The following is a 15,211-nucleotide window of genomic DNA, read 5'->3' as shown; positions in this document are numbered from 1 at the left end:
ACTTTCTAAGGCTTCTTTCGGTCTCTCCAAAAGATAAATCCAGACAAAACCTGTAAAAGAATCAACACATATTAGGTAATACTTTGCATTGCCTCTAGATGGTGCTAAAGGACCAATCACATCAGCATACACCCGCTGAAATGCCTTGTCGACCCTCGAGGTGACCTGCTTGGTGTTCTTCTTAGCTACACCTGCAAAAGAAACCATGTTAGAATCACAAGAATTACATTCCATGTAATCACTTTGATCAAAAGTCAACAAATACAGTCCATCTTTCTCTTCGGCAGAAAGATACAACTCTCCATCTTTGTAGATCTCGCAGTTTTGATCATCATAGGACAGTTTTAGTCCCTTCTTGGCAATCTGCGAAACGCTGAGCAGATTGTACTTCAACTCTGGAACCAAATAAACATTGTTTATAGTCAAGTTTAGACTTTTAAGATACACAGTCCCAATTCCGGTGGCTTCCAGCTCTTGACCGTTGGCTTGTTGTACAACGAAGCTTTGCTTCTTAAACGACGAAAATAGTCCTCTGTGTCGACACATATGCTGCGTACACCCGGTGTCTAGGGCAAAGAAATTCCCCGCTTCCGGTGTGGCTTTTAGGGACATCAAAGCCTTCGCAGGCTTCGCCTGTGATTTGGCATGACTTCTGCCTGACGCCTCAGACTTCGTGGAGCTTCCCTTGGCTCCTTTGTTCTGACGTGGCTTCCTGCAGTTCCGCTGAAGATGCCCAGTCTGTCCACAATTGTGGCATCGGACAACGTTCAAAGCTACGGCGTCTCCTCCAGTAGCTACAGCAGTGGGGGTGTCTGAACTCCGTTCTTGTCTCCCCCTGTCCTTCACTTCCAGGGCGGCAAGTCTGTCATGTTCGTTCAGAACCACGGCAAAGACCCTGTCCGAAGTTAGATCTTGCGCTGGGAGAGACCCCAGCTGACTGGCAACCGTTTTGTAAGTCCGATTCAGGCTGTTGATCACCATGAAGCAAAACACTTCCTCATCCAGATGGAAATTGCGTTCCACCATCTGCTGACGCAGAAATTTCATTTCCGTCAGGTGCGCTTGAACATCTCCATCAGGCGCAAGCCTCAGGTTAGTCAGCTTTTCAAAATACAGCAACGCTGAAGAACCTGCATCTCTCTGATGTGTCCTTCTCAGCGTGTCCCAAACATCTTTCGCGTGCTCTAAATCTTGTATATGAATAAGCTGAGAATCTGACACGCACAGAATTATAGCGGTTCTGGCCTTCACATCCTGTGACTCCCAAGGACGCGTTGGTGCTGCAGGGATGGGGTTCTCAATCACCCCAAACAGTCTCTGATTCTGCAGCAAGGTCTTCATCTTAATAGACCAAGATGCATAATTGTCACTGGTCAAAAGGGGTGGAGAAGGCAGGCTTCCCTTCTTGACATCCATTTTGAGTCCTTGCATTGACTCTCAAACACAAGCCTCTAAAATCCAATAGCTGGCTTGTTTACACTCTGTGCACCTGGCAGCTCTAACACTGGCCGCTTGGAAAGTCCCTTTCCAACAGTTCCTTTGTAAGGCCTAGTCAAAACACGACTTCCAGCCCTTATCTTGAAACTGGCCTGCGTTGCTAAGCAACCACATTCCTTTCCTTGGACAGGAAAAACCACAGGAATGTTTGGAATGCAGACTCTTCTCTCTCGGAGCTGTTTTTCCCAAACGTTGCTCCCATGAAGCAGAGAATTAATCCATCTGCATTCACACTCTTAAGCCCGAAAATCTCATACCTGGGCTCCGTAGCTTGGCTTTCAGCTTCTTCTGGTCAGCTTCTGGCTGCAGAGAATCAGCCTCCATCTCAGGCTTCTTGGAGAGGGATGAATACAGTCTCCTTGATGCAGACTCCCATGGATCGTAGCAACCGTCAACTGCTACCAATGTCAGAATTCAGGGCCGTTCAGAGGTATGTGCCTATCTCTCCAGGCACCGGCTGAATTCTTTCGACCTCCCTCCGGCGACTCCCGGTAGGAAAAACACACGAGGTCCGTTCCGGCGATTTTCCTCAGGCTGTGAGAAAAACACACCAACTGCTCTCCTCCTCCCTGCTCTCCAGCATATCCCCAGGGAGGGGAATCAGACTCAGACAGAAATGTATCTACATGTTTTATTCCTGTCTTCAGCAGTCAAACAGAGAAAACATGTCCGCTCTCTTCAACAAACAGAGAGAAACTCCAAACTCCACCCATGTACATCCTGTACAGGTCATATGACACACACTGAGCTAACATCCGGTGCTCAGTACAGAATGGACTGCCCCTTTGTTTCCATGGCAACAGTCACATACATCCTGTTTGGCTTTCCAGCCACAAGCAGCTGACTGAGCTGCTGTAGCCTTTGCTTGCTGCAGCATTGCTGCTTTAGAATAACAAGCATATGTCTTGATACATAATGGGAGTTTCAGGAGAAGGATTCTGTTTATGCCACATAGGCCCACTTTTATGTTTTTTAAACTAGCTAGGATGATCTCTCTCCAGACCCATCATAATCCCATGTTCCAGTACTCTGTGAAAAGGAAAACTGACTTTTCCTACATAATAGCCTTTTGTGCAATGAAAGCCTGATTGAGGTATGAACATGCTGATGGGAAATGTGATTTTCATGTTCCACTGTATATTCTTTTTTCTTTAGTTTGAAGGGTCTCTCTCTTAGTATGTTGTAGGAGCTGGAATGTGGCACTGCACTGGGAGGCTGTGCTTTAAGCAGCATGTACATTTAAATAGCACATCACTGAAGCAGCAAAGAGACCCTTTCACTGAATATTCTGGGGAGCCTGCTTGCAATTTGCCTCTGATGTAAAGTTACATCTTTTGTTGCATTAATATGTGCTCAGTGCTTGTGGATATGAGAAGTTAGGCACTTTTATATGGGGACAGTAAGTGCAAAAAGACAAGTTCTAGTTCATATAATCAGAGGTGGGAAACTGTTTGGAATTTCTAAATGCCAGCATCAGGTGTTTTGAAGCCAGCACCAAATTTATATGTATTGAGCCTTCTCAGAATTAAAACATATCACATTCCTGGAGAGGTCATATCTCAGTGGTAGAATACATGCTTTGCATGCACGAGGTCCAAGGTTCATTCCTGGCTCTCTCCAGTTAAAGGATCTTACTAGGCCAGGAGGAAGCATGGGTGCCAATAGCATTTTCTGGGCCCAGTTCAATATATGTGGTTTTGACCCCACTTGCAAAAAAATGACACAGATTTGCATTTTAAAAACCCAGCATAAGCTCTGTGTCATATGCAAATTTGTGTCATATTTTGCAGGTGGAGTGGAGATTCCAAGAAATAAATCAGTGGTCACACATGTAATAAAATATGGACAGACAGAATGTGAAGAGGTAAACTTACCCATAATTTTATTTCCTTACTAGAAAAGACTTAACCAGTTGCATTTCCGCCTGACACACAGCTGTTAAAGGCACAAGAACCCTGCTTTCCCCTAATGCCAACCATAAACCAAAGCCTTGGTAGCAACTGTGTACTCATTTAGCCTGTGAAACACAAATAGACTTGCTGCTATTGTACTGACTGCCTTAATGACTGCCTTATCCTTAGCTCCTGCACAACAGGATACATACCCAAGCCTTTTTGCATAGTTTTCACATTTTGCATAGCCACCTGCACTTATTGTGAAACTTTGAGGGAGTACCTAATCTCAGACAAAACTACCATGGGAAAGTTACAGTCATGGTGAGCTACAGAGTTAGAATGGTCAATGTTGAGCTAAATACACCTGTGGGGTGACTCAGTAAGGCAACTTCATGTTTAGATACTGCAGCACCTGAAACTTCCCAGCTCATTGTTGCCATGTAGTATGTTGTCATAACCTCTCAACTTGTAGTCAACTAAATCTTTTTTGGGGGGGAAGCACCCTTCCTAGTCCTTACCATTCCAGCTCTGGAATCTCACATCCCTGTTGCATGTGATCTCTTCTTTCATTTTAATGCCAAATCTGTCATAAATACCTCTTATAGCCATGCTGCCGTACACACATTACACATAATTTTTTGTAATCTAAGTAGACCTGTACTCTTTCTGGCTATTGCATGATCTACAGCACACAGGAAATGAAATTGCATTTGTAAATTCATGTACTTGCTTTCCACCCTGTGCCAAGTGCACAAAGTTCATTTCCTTCATAGATTTTTATTTGCTTTCAGGTAATTTTTACTTTGCAGCTTGGGTTACATTAGTGCTTTTTGTCACTTTCTCAGATAACCCTTTGTAGTGAGCCACCAACCTCCAGAATAAAATGAATGGATTAGGAAAATGGTACTTAACTAATAAATGTATAGTAGTCTCCAAAGCTCATTTGTTTTTTCAGTTTCATAACCCTCCTCTTTACAATGGTTTTGAAATGCATTATTCTGGAACACTGTTAAATGTGTGGAATTCAGTGGTGGCTTTGGGTTTTTAATTTAAGCTCCGATCAAAACTTAGTCTTGCACTGGCTAATTTGGAAGTGCTTCCAAACAAGATCTAGAAAGGAATAGACCCACTCAATTTACTACTTGTGGCCTTGATTAAGTAGAACCTAAAGCAATGCTGGGACGCAGGTGGCGCTGTGGGTTAAAGCCTCAGCGCCTAGGGCTTGCTGATCGAAAGGTCGGCGGTTCGAATCCCTGCGGCGGGGTGCGCTCCCGCTGCTCGGTCCCAGCGCCTGCCAACCTAGCAGTTCGAAAGCACCTCCGGGTGCAAGTAGATAAATAGGGACCGCTTACCAGCGGGAAGGTAAACGGCGTTTCCGTGTGCGGCTCTGGCTCGCCAGAGCAGCGATGTCACGCTGGCCACGTGACCCGGAAGTGTCTCCGGACAGCGCTGGCCCCTGGCCTCTTAAGTGAGATGGGCGCACAACCCCAGAGTCTGTCAAGACTGGCCCGTACCGGCAGGGGTACCTTTACCTTTACCTAAAGCAATGCTTCCTTGCTGGAGGGAGTGTGTTCTCTCATTTCCCCCCAGACTTGTGGAATGCATATCATAATTTCAGAGGGTGGCTCCTCTCCTTGAGCTGGGGTCAGTTGCTATGGTAACCTCTAGGCTAGATTGCTGCAACATGTTATATGTAGGGCCTCTTCTGAAGATGGTTCAGAAACTTCAGCTAGTGCTGAATTCAGCAGCCAGGTTGATCAACCAGGGCAAGACAGTTTAAGCATACAACACTGATCCTGGTTAGACTTCACTGGCTGCCAGTTAGTTTACAGGCCCAATACACAGTGCTGGTTTTGACCTTTAAAGCCTTAAATGGCTCAGGACTACAATACCTCAAGGATTGCCTCTCGCCGTATGAGCCTACCTGGATCCTGTGATCATCATCAGAGCCCTTCTTTGTGTGCCCCCTCCATGTAAGACCCAGCAGGTGGCAACACAAGAATGGGCTTTTTCTGTAGTGGCTCCCTGTCTGTGGAATGCTCTCCCTGGCACCTTCATTGCACACCTTTAGATTTGTTTTATTATTGTTTTTATTATGTATTTTGTGTTTTGATCTCATGTATTTTTATGCTGTGGAACACCCTGAGATCTTCAGATGACATGTGGTATACAAATTTAAATAAATAAATGCTTTCACAAAGCTCTCAAAGAGTGTTCATCTACTCATCAATATGACATTTTTTAAAAAAATAAATGTGTTCGTCATTCTGATGTTATTTCACATTGAGGAAACTAGTAAATCTCGCAATTTAAACCAAAGAGTATAGACAAAAAAGCAAGGACTGCTTGGAGATAATGAGGAAATGACAACAGCTGTTCACCAATGACAGTTGTGATGTGCCTGATATACTTTTAGGTGCAATAATAATAATATTACTAAGTGTACCATTTGTAGAATTTCCATACACACACTTTTTATGAAGCATGATGAATTGCCTTTCAGACTGCTACAATTTACAGCATGTTGAATCTATGTCTGCACAGATTTATATATGTATATTATGAATACTGCAAGCAATGCGGGAATAGATGCACAAATTGTGTGTTCGATTTGTCACTGACCAACAGTTGAAAATCCACGCTAAATGGATGAACAACACTAGCAGTACCATCAGTGACACAATGCAAATATTTATTACACTAATTAAATTACTCCGTTTACTTGCTCATTAAAAGGGAAGACAAATGAAATAAGGTATCATAAAATCAATAAATTAACCCAGGCATAGGCAAACTTGGCCCTCCAGATGTTTTGGGACTACAACTCCCATCATCCCTGACCACCAGTCCTGTTAGCTAGGGTTGATGGGAATTGTAGTCCCAAAACATCTGGAGGGCTGCGTTTGCCTATGCCTGAATTAACCCTATTCTGAATTGGCAGCTTTTGATGTCATCATTCATGAGGTCCTTCTGGTTTTGACAATTCTTCTCTAAAAAGACTGATTCTAGATGGTGTTGTTGGGAGCAGGGGCAGAGGGCTATAGTTTGGTATCATGGTATTTGGACCCCATGGAATCAAGATTGCATTGGTGGGCACTGCTTCATAACATCTACCTGAAATTAATGAGCAAGGTTAGGAGCTGGGTGTCACTGATATGTAGATAGCACTGGCACCTCTCTTTTATATGAGATCCTGAAGAGACTGCGGAATTGCTAACAAACTGAAGCTCAGTTCTGACAAGATGGAAGTGCTGTTGATAGGTGGTTCATATTGTCAAGGTGGTGATGTTCAACCCATTCTGGATGTGGCTGTATTCCACCTAAAGATATCCTTGAAGTTTAGGAGATTGTGGCAGCTGGATAGAGCTTAGTGGTTGCCAGTGAAGGGCCGTGAAGACTGGTGGATACTCATTGTTAATTTATGTCCTCTTGCTGATGCTGAAATGAAGTGATGCATGTGTTTATGAATATCTCAGAGCATCAGAGGAATGCACATGTTGGTTGGAGGCCAAAAACATAGTAAAGTCTCCCTTGAGGATGCTTTGTTTACTATATAGATATATGATTTCTCAGCCCAGAAGAATAAAGTCTTCAAAGAAATAGATATGAAACAAAATGATCTAATTCTGTGAAAGGCCAAGAAACTTAAGCAACTTCTTTTTTACCACTAGAGCCAACATATATACAATGGGATCTGCAGCAAAACCTTCCACTTTAGAGTTCAGGATTCCAGCCAGCCACTCATGCTGCCTTTGAAGATACTCCATTCCATTCCCCTCCCATGTGGTTTTCCATTTTTCCTCTTCCAACTATCAGTTGGCATTGTGTGGCCACTGAGCACTCTTAGTCCTCCTTTGGCTGGTTTTGAGTCCCTGTCCCCCAGAAGAAATGACAAGTCTTATTAACTTGCATCAGGCAGTTTTCTGGGCAAGTGTATGGAGGGGGAGAAAACAGTAAGAAGGTTTTATTATTACTATTTCTGCAAACATTGGAGTTGCCCAAGCATTCCAATAATTTCCGTCTTATGCATGGATGGTACCATTTTGGCTAAGGAGTAGCACTTGAAGAATTGGAATATATTTTGTTCTCTATAAAAAACCACACAGGTGTGTATATTGGTAATGGTATGGTTCGAAGATAGTTCGTGTTTATCTCTACCTTTGTAAGCAACCATCCAGATTCATGAATGCGCGAGGCGTGTCAGGTTCATTATGAATGAATCAGTTACAGGATCCAAATCTTTACATCTCAACATTGTGTCCTTAATTCTCATCCGCCAGATTCCTGCTCTTGACATGATAATTGACTCTTTCCCCTCATTTCTTCCACTCCCAGTATCATTGTTTCTTTACATAGAGCCTCAGTAACCAAACTACCTTCTTGTTGTTTGATTCTAAGCATCATTTTTCACAGAATCTCTCTTCCTTGCCAACAGCATTGTTCTGTGCTGCCAGCTTACAATTAACCCTTCCTCTGCTACTCCCTATTGTCCGTTTCTCAAATCCTGTCCTCTTTTCTCTCTTTTTAAAAAGTTATTTAGGTTGCAAGGCCATGTGGCTGGAACATCACTGCCTCTCTTCTGGCTCTGGCACCTAGCCCACTGTTAGGGCTGAACAAAATGTTTAATAATTATTCAAACTAATTAGTTCAGGTATTGGTAGCTGTCGTTTTGATATGCACAGGCAGTGCTTGCTTGTCATAGGATTGTCATCTGGTGACATTTTAAATTGGCCTAGCTGCATCTTTTGTAATCTGGCTGGTGCTTTCAGGTCAGCCCTATGGTAAGAAGTGAGGAAATGCTCATTTGTATATATTCAGATACATATGTAAATGAGCGGTGGTCCTTTCCTCTCATCCCTCAGGATAGAAATGACAACTCTTATTAACTTGCTTCAGGCAGTTCTTTGGGCAGGAATATGGGGAGCTAGTAAAAGGTAAGAACATGGATTTGTATAGGAAAAAGCACAATTGCTTTAGGTAAGCTAAACTCCTAGCATCTTCTCTTTCTCCTGTTACGGCTTTATACAGTGTTGCATTATTTTTTGTTCATTGGGTTTCTTGTCCCTGAGGATCAGTTTAACTGTACACTTCTTTCCACAACACTCTCCCTGCTTCTCTCTCATTTATTTATTTTGCAAAGAACTGCTAGAACAGTCTTTTTATTGTTCAGTAGGTAGGAGGAAAACTGCTTGCAAGGTGAGTGAAAAGAAAGCATTTTCTTTAATGTCAGCCTCCCCCCATCTTTTTTCTTTTAATCTCTCATGAGCATTCTAGCTCTCCAGGATCAGGTTTCTTATTTAAAGGATGTACTACTGCAGGATGCAGTGGCAGTAGGTTCATTCTCCAGGCCTGTTTACGTGGCAGTAGTTTGGTCCCTGAATCATGTGCATCCTGTCTAAAATTGGCTTATACTCCCCTCTGAGAGTGGAGAGTAACCAGTATCTTGGACTGGCATGACTGAGGCTGCGGGAAGACTTGCAGTGCTGCTGCAGCTTGGACTGATGTCACATGATGCAAGAAGGGGGGATATGCATTTTCCGAGCAACACAGACTGCAGCAGCCTAAATCTGCCACCGTTTTGTCTCTTCTTCAGCATTTGTTCTCCAGAATGCATGTGTTTGCTTATTTCCCATTCCTGTTGTTGCTGCCCCCTTCCAAATAGCTACTTCGTTCCTAATTCCTCCCCACCTGCATATGTCTCAGTCTCCATCTCAGCTGTGCTGAATTCAAGGTAGTTTTACACCAAGCACCCCCAGACTTGGCCCTCCAGCTGTTTTGGGACTACAACTCCCATCATCCCTAGCTAACAGGACCAGTGGTCAGGGATGGTGGGAATTGTAGTCCCAGAAACATCTGGAGGGCTGAGTTTGGGGGTGCCTGTTTTACACCTTCAACTTCCTAGTCTCTTGGGTACCCCCTTTGGGCAGCCTTGTGCATTACTTCTTTTCCACCACCATTCCATGCTTTACAACTAACTGCTTTTGCATCCCTAATATGTCAGAGTAAAAAACAAAAAAACCATATAGTTTGTCAGTTCTGTGTTAAAAAAACAACAACACTCTGAGCATGTGACGTTTTGCATTTTAAACTCACTTAATTTATACCACCATCATGGCTGCAGGAATCAATGTGGTTTGCTTCTGCTGCTTACTTGGGAATAAGCACCATTTGCTGTATTAAAAATATAGTGCATTTTTATATTAAAAATAAAACAGTGAGCATCTGTGATCATTTATATGTCTGGCCAGTTGTCTCCCCACCCCCTGCCAAAAATATATATAATACATTTAAAAAGAAGGTTTCTGCAGTGACCACTATCAGCCCAAATAGACACTGACATATCCTTGCTGACCTTTTTGCCACTGTCCCCTTCATTTGCTACTATTTGCTCATGGGGGAGATGCTGGCTGTGGCCCAGCCCTAGCTGCACCACTCCCCAATTTGCCACTACAGTGATATGTGGCGATTTCCACATAACAGGCTACCAGCAGCAGAAACTGTTCCGGTATGCTGGCAATGAAGCCTGCTGTCACTCTTGCCACTTCCTGCTTCATTATCTCTGATGTTACACAGAACCTGACATCCTGTTAGCATAATATAGATGGCACTATGCTTGTGATCACACCTTGAGATACAAGTATCAGCTGATGAAATTTAAGAACACTATGGTTATGGGGCAACCATGAGATGGGAATCATGTTCTTTCTGACATTGTCTCAAGTACTGAACACTGCTTGCATCTGGGAATAGTCTGGTGTGTGACCTCATTCACCCATCTACTAAGTTGATTCACTGGTAGTGAAATAGTAGGATAGAAGAATCTCCAAACTGGACCACCCAGATCCATCCAGTCCAGCATTCTGTTTCCAGCAGTGATCAGTTTCCAATAGTGATCTATTTTTAATAGTGTGTCTAGCAGCTGATATACCAGTGCAAGGGGTTGATGGCCTTCCCTGATAGTTGGCTCTCAGCATCTGGTAACCAGATACACTACTTCTGAATATGGAGGATCCATTTAGCTATCCATTTGGCTAATAGCTGTTGCTAGACTGATCATTTATTAACTTGTCTGATTATTCTAAAGACATGTAGGCTAATGGGCATCACTGCCTGTTGTGACAGAGGTCTCCAGTGTCTGTAAGGAAGATAATTTCTGTCATGCAGAGATTTTTTTTTTTAGAACAGTTGGAAGCATACAACGTTGGTAGCATAGTTTTGTTATGTTGTAACTGAGGCTACAATGGGCTAAGATTACATACTGAGGCAATCTTGACAAAGCCCATTGTTTCATGATGTGATATTTAATTTTTTAAAAAAATCTCACCCAGGCTTTCAGAGGATATAGTATTTCCATACTACTATGCATGTTAGCAACCATTATGGTGCAAGCATTGTTACCGTAAAACCTAATGCCAAAAAGGCTTATTTAAAACCATGCTTCCAAGATGACGTTGTTGGACTACAACTCCCATCATCCCTGAGCCAGCCTGAATGAGGGTAGTAGGAGTTGTAGTTCAACAACATTTGGGGACACAAGGTCAAAGAATACTGCTTTAAGGGATATTGTGTCCGCTGCAGGGGTCAAGCTTGAAATTCTCAAGACATGCAAACAAGGGTACATATTTTAATTAGAGTGAGTTGTGCTTTCTGGAGGAAATCCATTGATCACAAGGCATAATTAATAGCCAGGTTAGAGGCCTTACCTGCATTAGATATGTCACTGGTTTGGGGGGGTTTAATTAGGCATGCATATACATGATTCATTATGCATATCGGTTACTGTAGGAAAATTCCTAACTACAGCAGGAACTTCTAAATAAATGATACTGGGCTTAAGCATCACTTATACTTGGCTTTGGCTTCCTCCAATTACTTTCTCTAACACCACACTCCTTGCTTAGAGTGAAACAAAAATAAACATATGGTCTTGGGGTTGGTGGAGAGTTCCAGTTGAACTGGCCTTCTTGGTACCTCTAATACTCCTCCATTGAGAGAACTGTCCATTTATTCCTACTTTCTGCTTCATGCTCTTTAACCAGTTGTCTGCCCATTACAAGACCCTTGGTCTTATCCCTTGGCTGCTAGGTTTACTTGGGAGTCATTGGTGAGGGACTTTGTCAAAAGCTTATTGGAAGTCCCAAGTATACAATATCTACCAGTTCCACTTTTCAGTAGTTAGAGGGGCATGTAATACTAAGGACAAGGATTAGGGATAAGCTCAGTGATAATAGTCACTGGCAACATAAGCATCATTTTCTCTGTATGAGCATCCATACTGCTGGCTGTTTAACAAGAGCAATCTGTTCTGCAATAATGAGCACACTCCACTATGTTATTATAATAGTTCAACGTGCCTCTATAAAAAATGCATACAATATTTGGTTACTGTCACCTTACTGAAATGTTCCAGTAAACCCTACTGAATTAATAGACTTACCTCACCATTTAAGACAGACAGCATTAGGGCACAATGTCATAAAAGCACAACACACCCTCATCATTTTTCATGGGCAAGGCTAGCTACAACCAATGGGAGCAGATTTGCCATTTCATAATAGGAAAATACTGATGTCAGGATGCCCTCTGCATCTGAAGCTTTCTCCTTGAAGATTGCTCCATTTCTTTTGCTTCCCTAATTGCTACTGCTCAGCTGGAGCCAGTGTGCCTTCAAAACACATTATTTTGTTATGCTGTTGTTTACCCAAGGAATAATAGGGCATGGGAAGAGAAAGGAAGTAAGAGAGATTATGAGAATCAGTTATGTTCAGTTCTGTTGTTTAACAGCTTCTGCAAACTATTCCCCCACCTTGCATGCATGCATGCAGACACACACACGTCTGGCATGCAGAAGGACTAAGGTATGTTATTCAGACACATCAATTCACTTCCAGCTGCCTTTACATTATCAGGATGGAGCTTGCTCTTTGCTGAGCAGCCATTTCACACAGCAGGTCAAAGGCAGTTTCAAGAACTGTATGGAAGGGGCAACTAGCGATAAACAACATCTGAAAAAACAAAACATTGCCATGTTGGGTGTTCGTAGCCCTTCATAAGCAGCTTGGATTGCAAACTTCAAAAATCTATTTCTGTAATTGATTCTCAAAGCTCTCCTTTATTCTGATAGCAGTAGCCCTATTGACATGCTGAGCACACTCTGTAAAATAGATGCACAGTTGTGAAATGGGATTGCGCTCACCTGGTTTGTCTCTGCCTGATTGCCCCTAGGCAAGCTGACCTCTACAGATTGAATGTAATGTATCAGTGACACATGTGTGTGTAGAGTGCAATGTGTATTGGCTACACATTTTATCCTAAACACACACACACACACACACACACACACACACACATATTTTGCCAGGTAAAGATTGAAGTTATCAGGTTTACTTTATTCACACTGAACTCCTGCACACATTTGTTTCACTTGCTATGGCCAAGGCATCACAGTGAACTGGGTCTAAAAGTGAGGACAATCCTGCTGCCACACCATGTATTGATTCTATTATTTCCCAACCTTTCTGTTGGCCACTATTTACACCATTTGTATAAGTGGTATGTAGTGTGGCTGTTGGTGAAGAGAAGCTTTAATTCTGAAGCTTAGTGATAACACTGTGAGAGGAGTCCGTTAGGTTGTTGAATTAGTTGGTTGCTCTGGTGCAAAATGCCAATCTATCCCCATTGCTGAATTTGATCCAAACATATTTCACGTCACCATCAAATACAACCCAAGGGGTATGACAGTTCTTGTGTTCTATGTAATCTATCTATCTATCTATCTATCTATCTATCTATCTATCTATCCATACAGATAATTTTGCACTGTTTTGTATTTATTTACCTGAATATTTCCTTCCCTTCTTACAGGCCTTTTATCATACCAACCTGTTTCCGTCTGTTTTAAGCTCTGCTTACTCTTCCTACCACCTTCAGCCATGTACCATCTGCTGCTAGTCTCCATCCCCACTAAATTATATGCACAGTGGGAGGGATGAGGGCACTATGCGTGGCATTTCATGAAGTGCTTTTCTGATTGAGGCTTGGGGGCAATCTGACTATCCCAAGAAAATGAGAAACTCTGTTTCAAAGGCTTCTGACTGTGTGGTGTGCTCAGTCTGTGACAGTGAAAGGATATTTAGAAAAGGGGGGGGGAGTGGGAAATCTCACAGAGGTTAGCAAGCTGAACTGGGCATTCAGGCACAACCTCCTGCTTCAGAGAATTCTTACTAGTCTCCTTTCCACCTTCAGTGCTACCCACCCCACCCCCTGCCAGTTGGTTGGTTATTTAAGGCTGCCTTAGCATTGGGATGCCAAATATCATTTCATTTGTCTTCTCTCCCACAGTAATTCATGATGGCTCCCACCATAGTGGTCTGAAAATCTGATAGCCATTCATTTCTTTACTTTTTTTGCCTTGTTTCTGGGACAGGGATATGGTGGATTTGTCTGTCTGTCTGTCTGTCTGTCTGTCTGTCTGTCTGTCTTTCTCTCTCTCTTAATCCATGGAAAGGCATGGCATTTCTAACAGTACTTAGAGGTCTTGGGCATATGATTGCTATTTGTATGAACACTTCATAGTCTATAGTTCCTAAAATACATTTTCTTAAAGCTGGTGCTTATGTGTGTATATAGCTGTTTCTCAGAATATCCATTTTTCTTCTCCCCTCCCCATCTTAATATCTTTAAACAGATCTACGATGAAAAAAAGAGCCTGTTTGATGTAAGAGAGAATGTCCCAGAGAAAATAGTGGAAAAGGTGGCAGAGGACATTGAGAGTCTGTTGGCCAAGAAAGTCCAGGCATTGAAGGTAAGGTCAAATCTTGGAGCATTAGCCTTGATTGGTGTGTCTGGTAGAAGAAGGAGTGAGCAATATGGAACTGGTATGTATGACAACATTCCAATATTTGCATAGTCTCCAGCTGATGAATCCTTTATTCAGAATGATTCAAACAATGTTTGTGAGCCACAGAGTTGGGGAATTTTATGAAGTTCCAAGGATAACTGCTATTCAGCCCAAATGCCTTTTTTGTTCTTGGTATCTCCGTCACACAAGTGGTTGCAATTAGAGATCATTTTTAACATGACTAATGAAACGCTCTTCCCTGACATGTCTGAATCTTAGTTTCCTGCCTGCCCAGAGTTCTTCAAAGAAGTGACCTTTGGGAGCTGTAACCCATTGTGCTCACATGCAAACAACTCATGGGGGTGAGGGGCAGAAAGTATTCTGAGTCCTTTGATAAGATGTACAGTTCATTCTCATCTTGGGGTTTGGGGTACATTTTCAGTCTAACTTTCCACTGTATCACTTCCTTCCTAAATGAAGGAATAAATGTTATATTACTGCTGAAGCAAGCAAGCAAGATTAAGCTATAATGATAGGTGAAGCTGGCCCTTTATGTGATGATGGGCAGGTATCTGGCATTTCTACTTAACTTTTTCTGATTAGAAATCATCACATCAAGGACTTTTGGGTTTAGCAAAGGGCTTTTATATGTATGTGGTCCTATGCATTATCTGTTTCATTTCCTCTAACTGAAACTTCTGCATATATAGTTTTCAACTTATAAGTATCATAAAGGTGGTTTGTTATCATCATTATTATTACAACTTCCATGCTGCTTTCCCACAAAATTCATGGAATTACCCAAAGCAATTCAGAAAATAGAACAGCAAGCATAAAACAGTACATATCAAAATATCAGTTTACTTTTTAAATAAATGTTTCAATGGTGATAGCAAAACAGCAAATTTCAGTAGGCCATGAAATCAAAAACTGTGAAGCCTCAGCAGCAAAAGTTTGTAGGTGGGGGGAAAAAAATCAG

General features: G+C 42.3%; 1 protein-coding gene across 4 annotated transcripts in view; it reads left to right on the top strand.

Moving 5' to 3' along the window:
• Window positions 1–15,211, top strand: part of CACNA2D2 (calcium voltage-gated channel auxiliary subunit alpha2delta 2) — a 544,797-nt gene that overhangs the window by 117,879 nt on the left and 411,707 nt on the right. For all 4 annotated transcript variants that reach the window (XM_079964404.1, XM_079964403.1, XM_079964402.1 and 1 more), the window contains one exon: window positions 14,080–14,196. In XM_079964404.1, the coding sequence (XP_079820530.1) occupies window positions 14,080–14,196 (117 nt within the window). The remainder of the gene's footprint in view (window positions 1–14,079; window positions 14,197–15,211) is intronic.

The sequence above is a fragment of the Podarcis cretensis genome (assembly GCF_951804945.1).
Source record: "Podarcis cretensis genome assembly, chromosome: 2".
In the NCBI taxonomy this organism is placed as follows: domain Eukaryota; kingdom Metazoa; phylum Chordata; class Lepidosauria; order Squamata; family Lacertidae; genus Podarcis; species Podarcis cretensis.
This window is presented reverse-complemented; position numbering and strand designations above follow the sequence as displayed.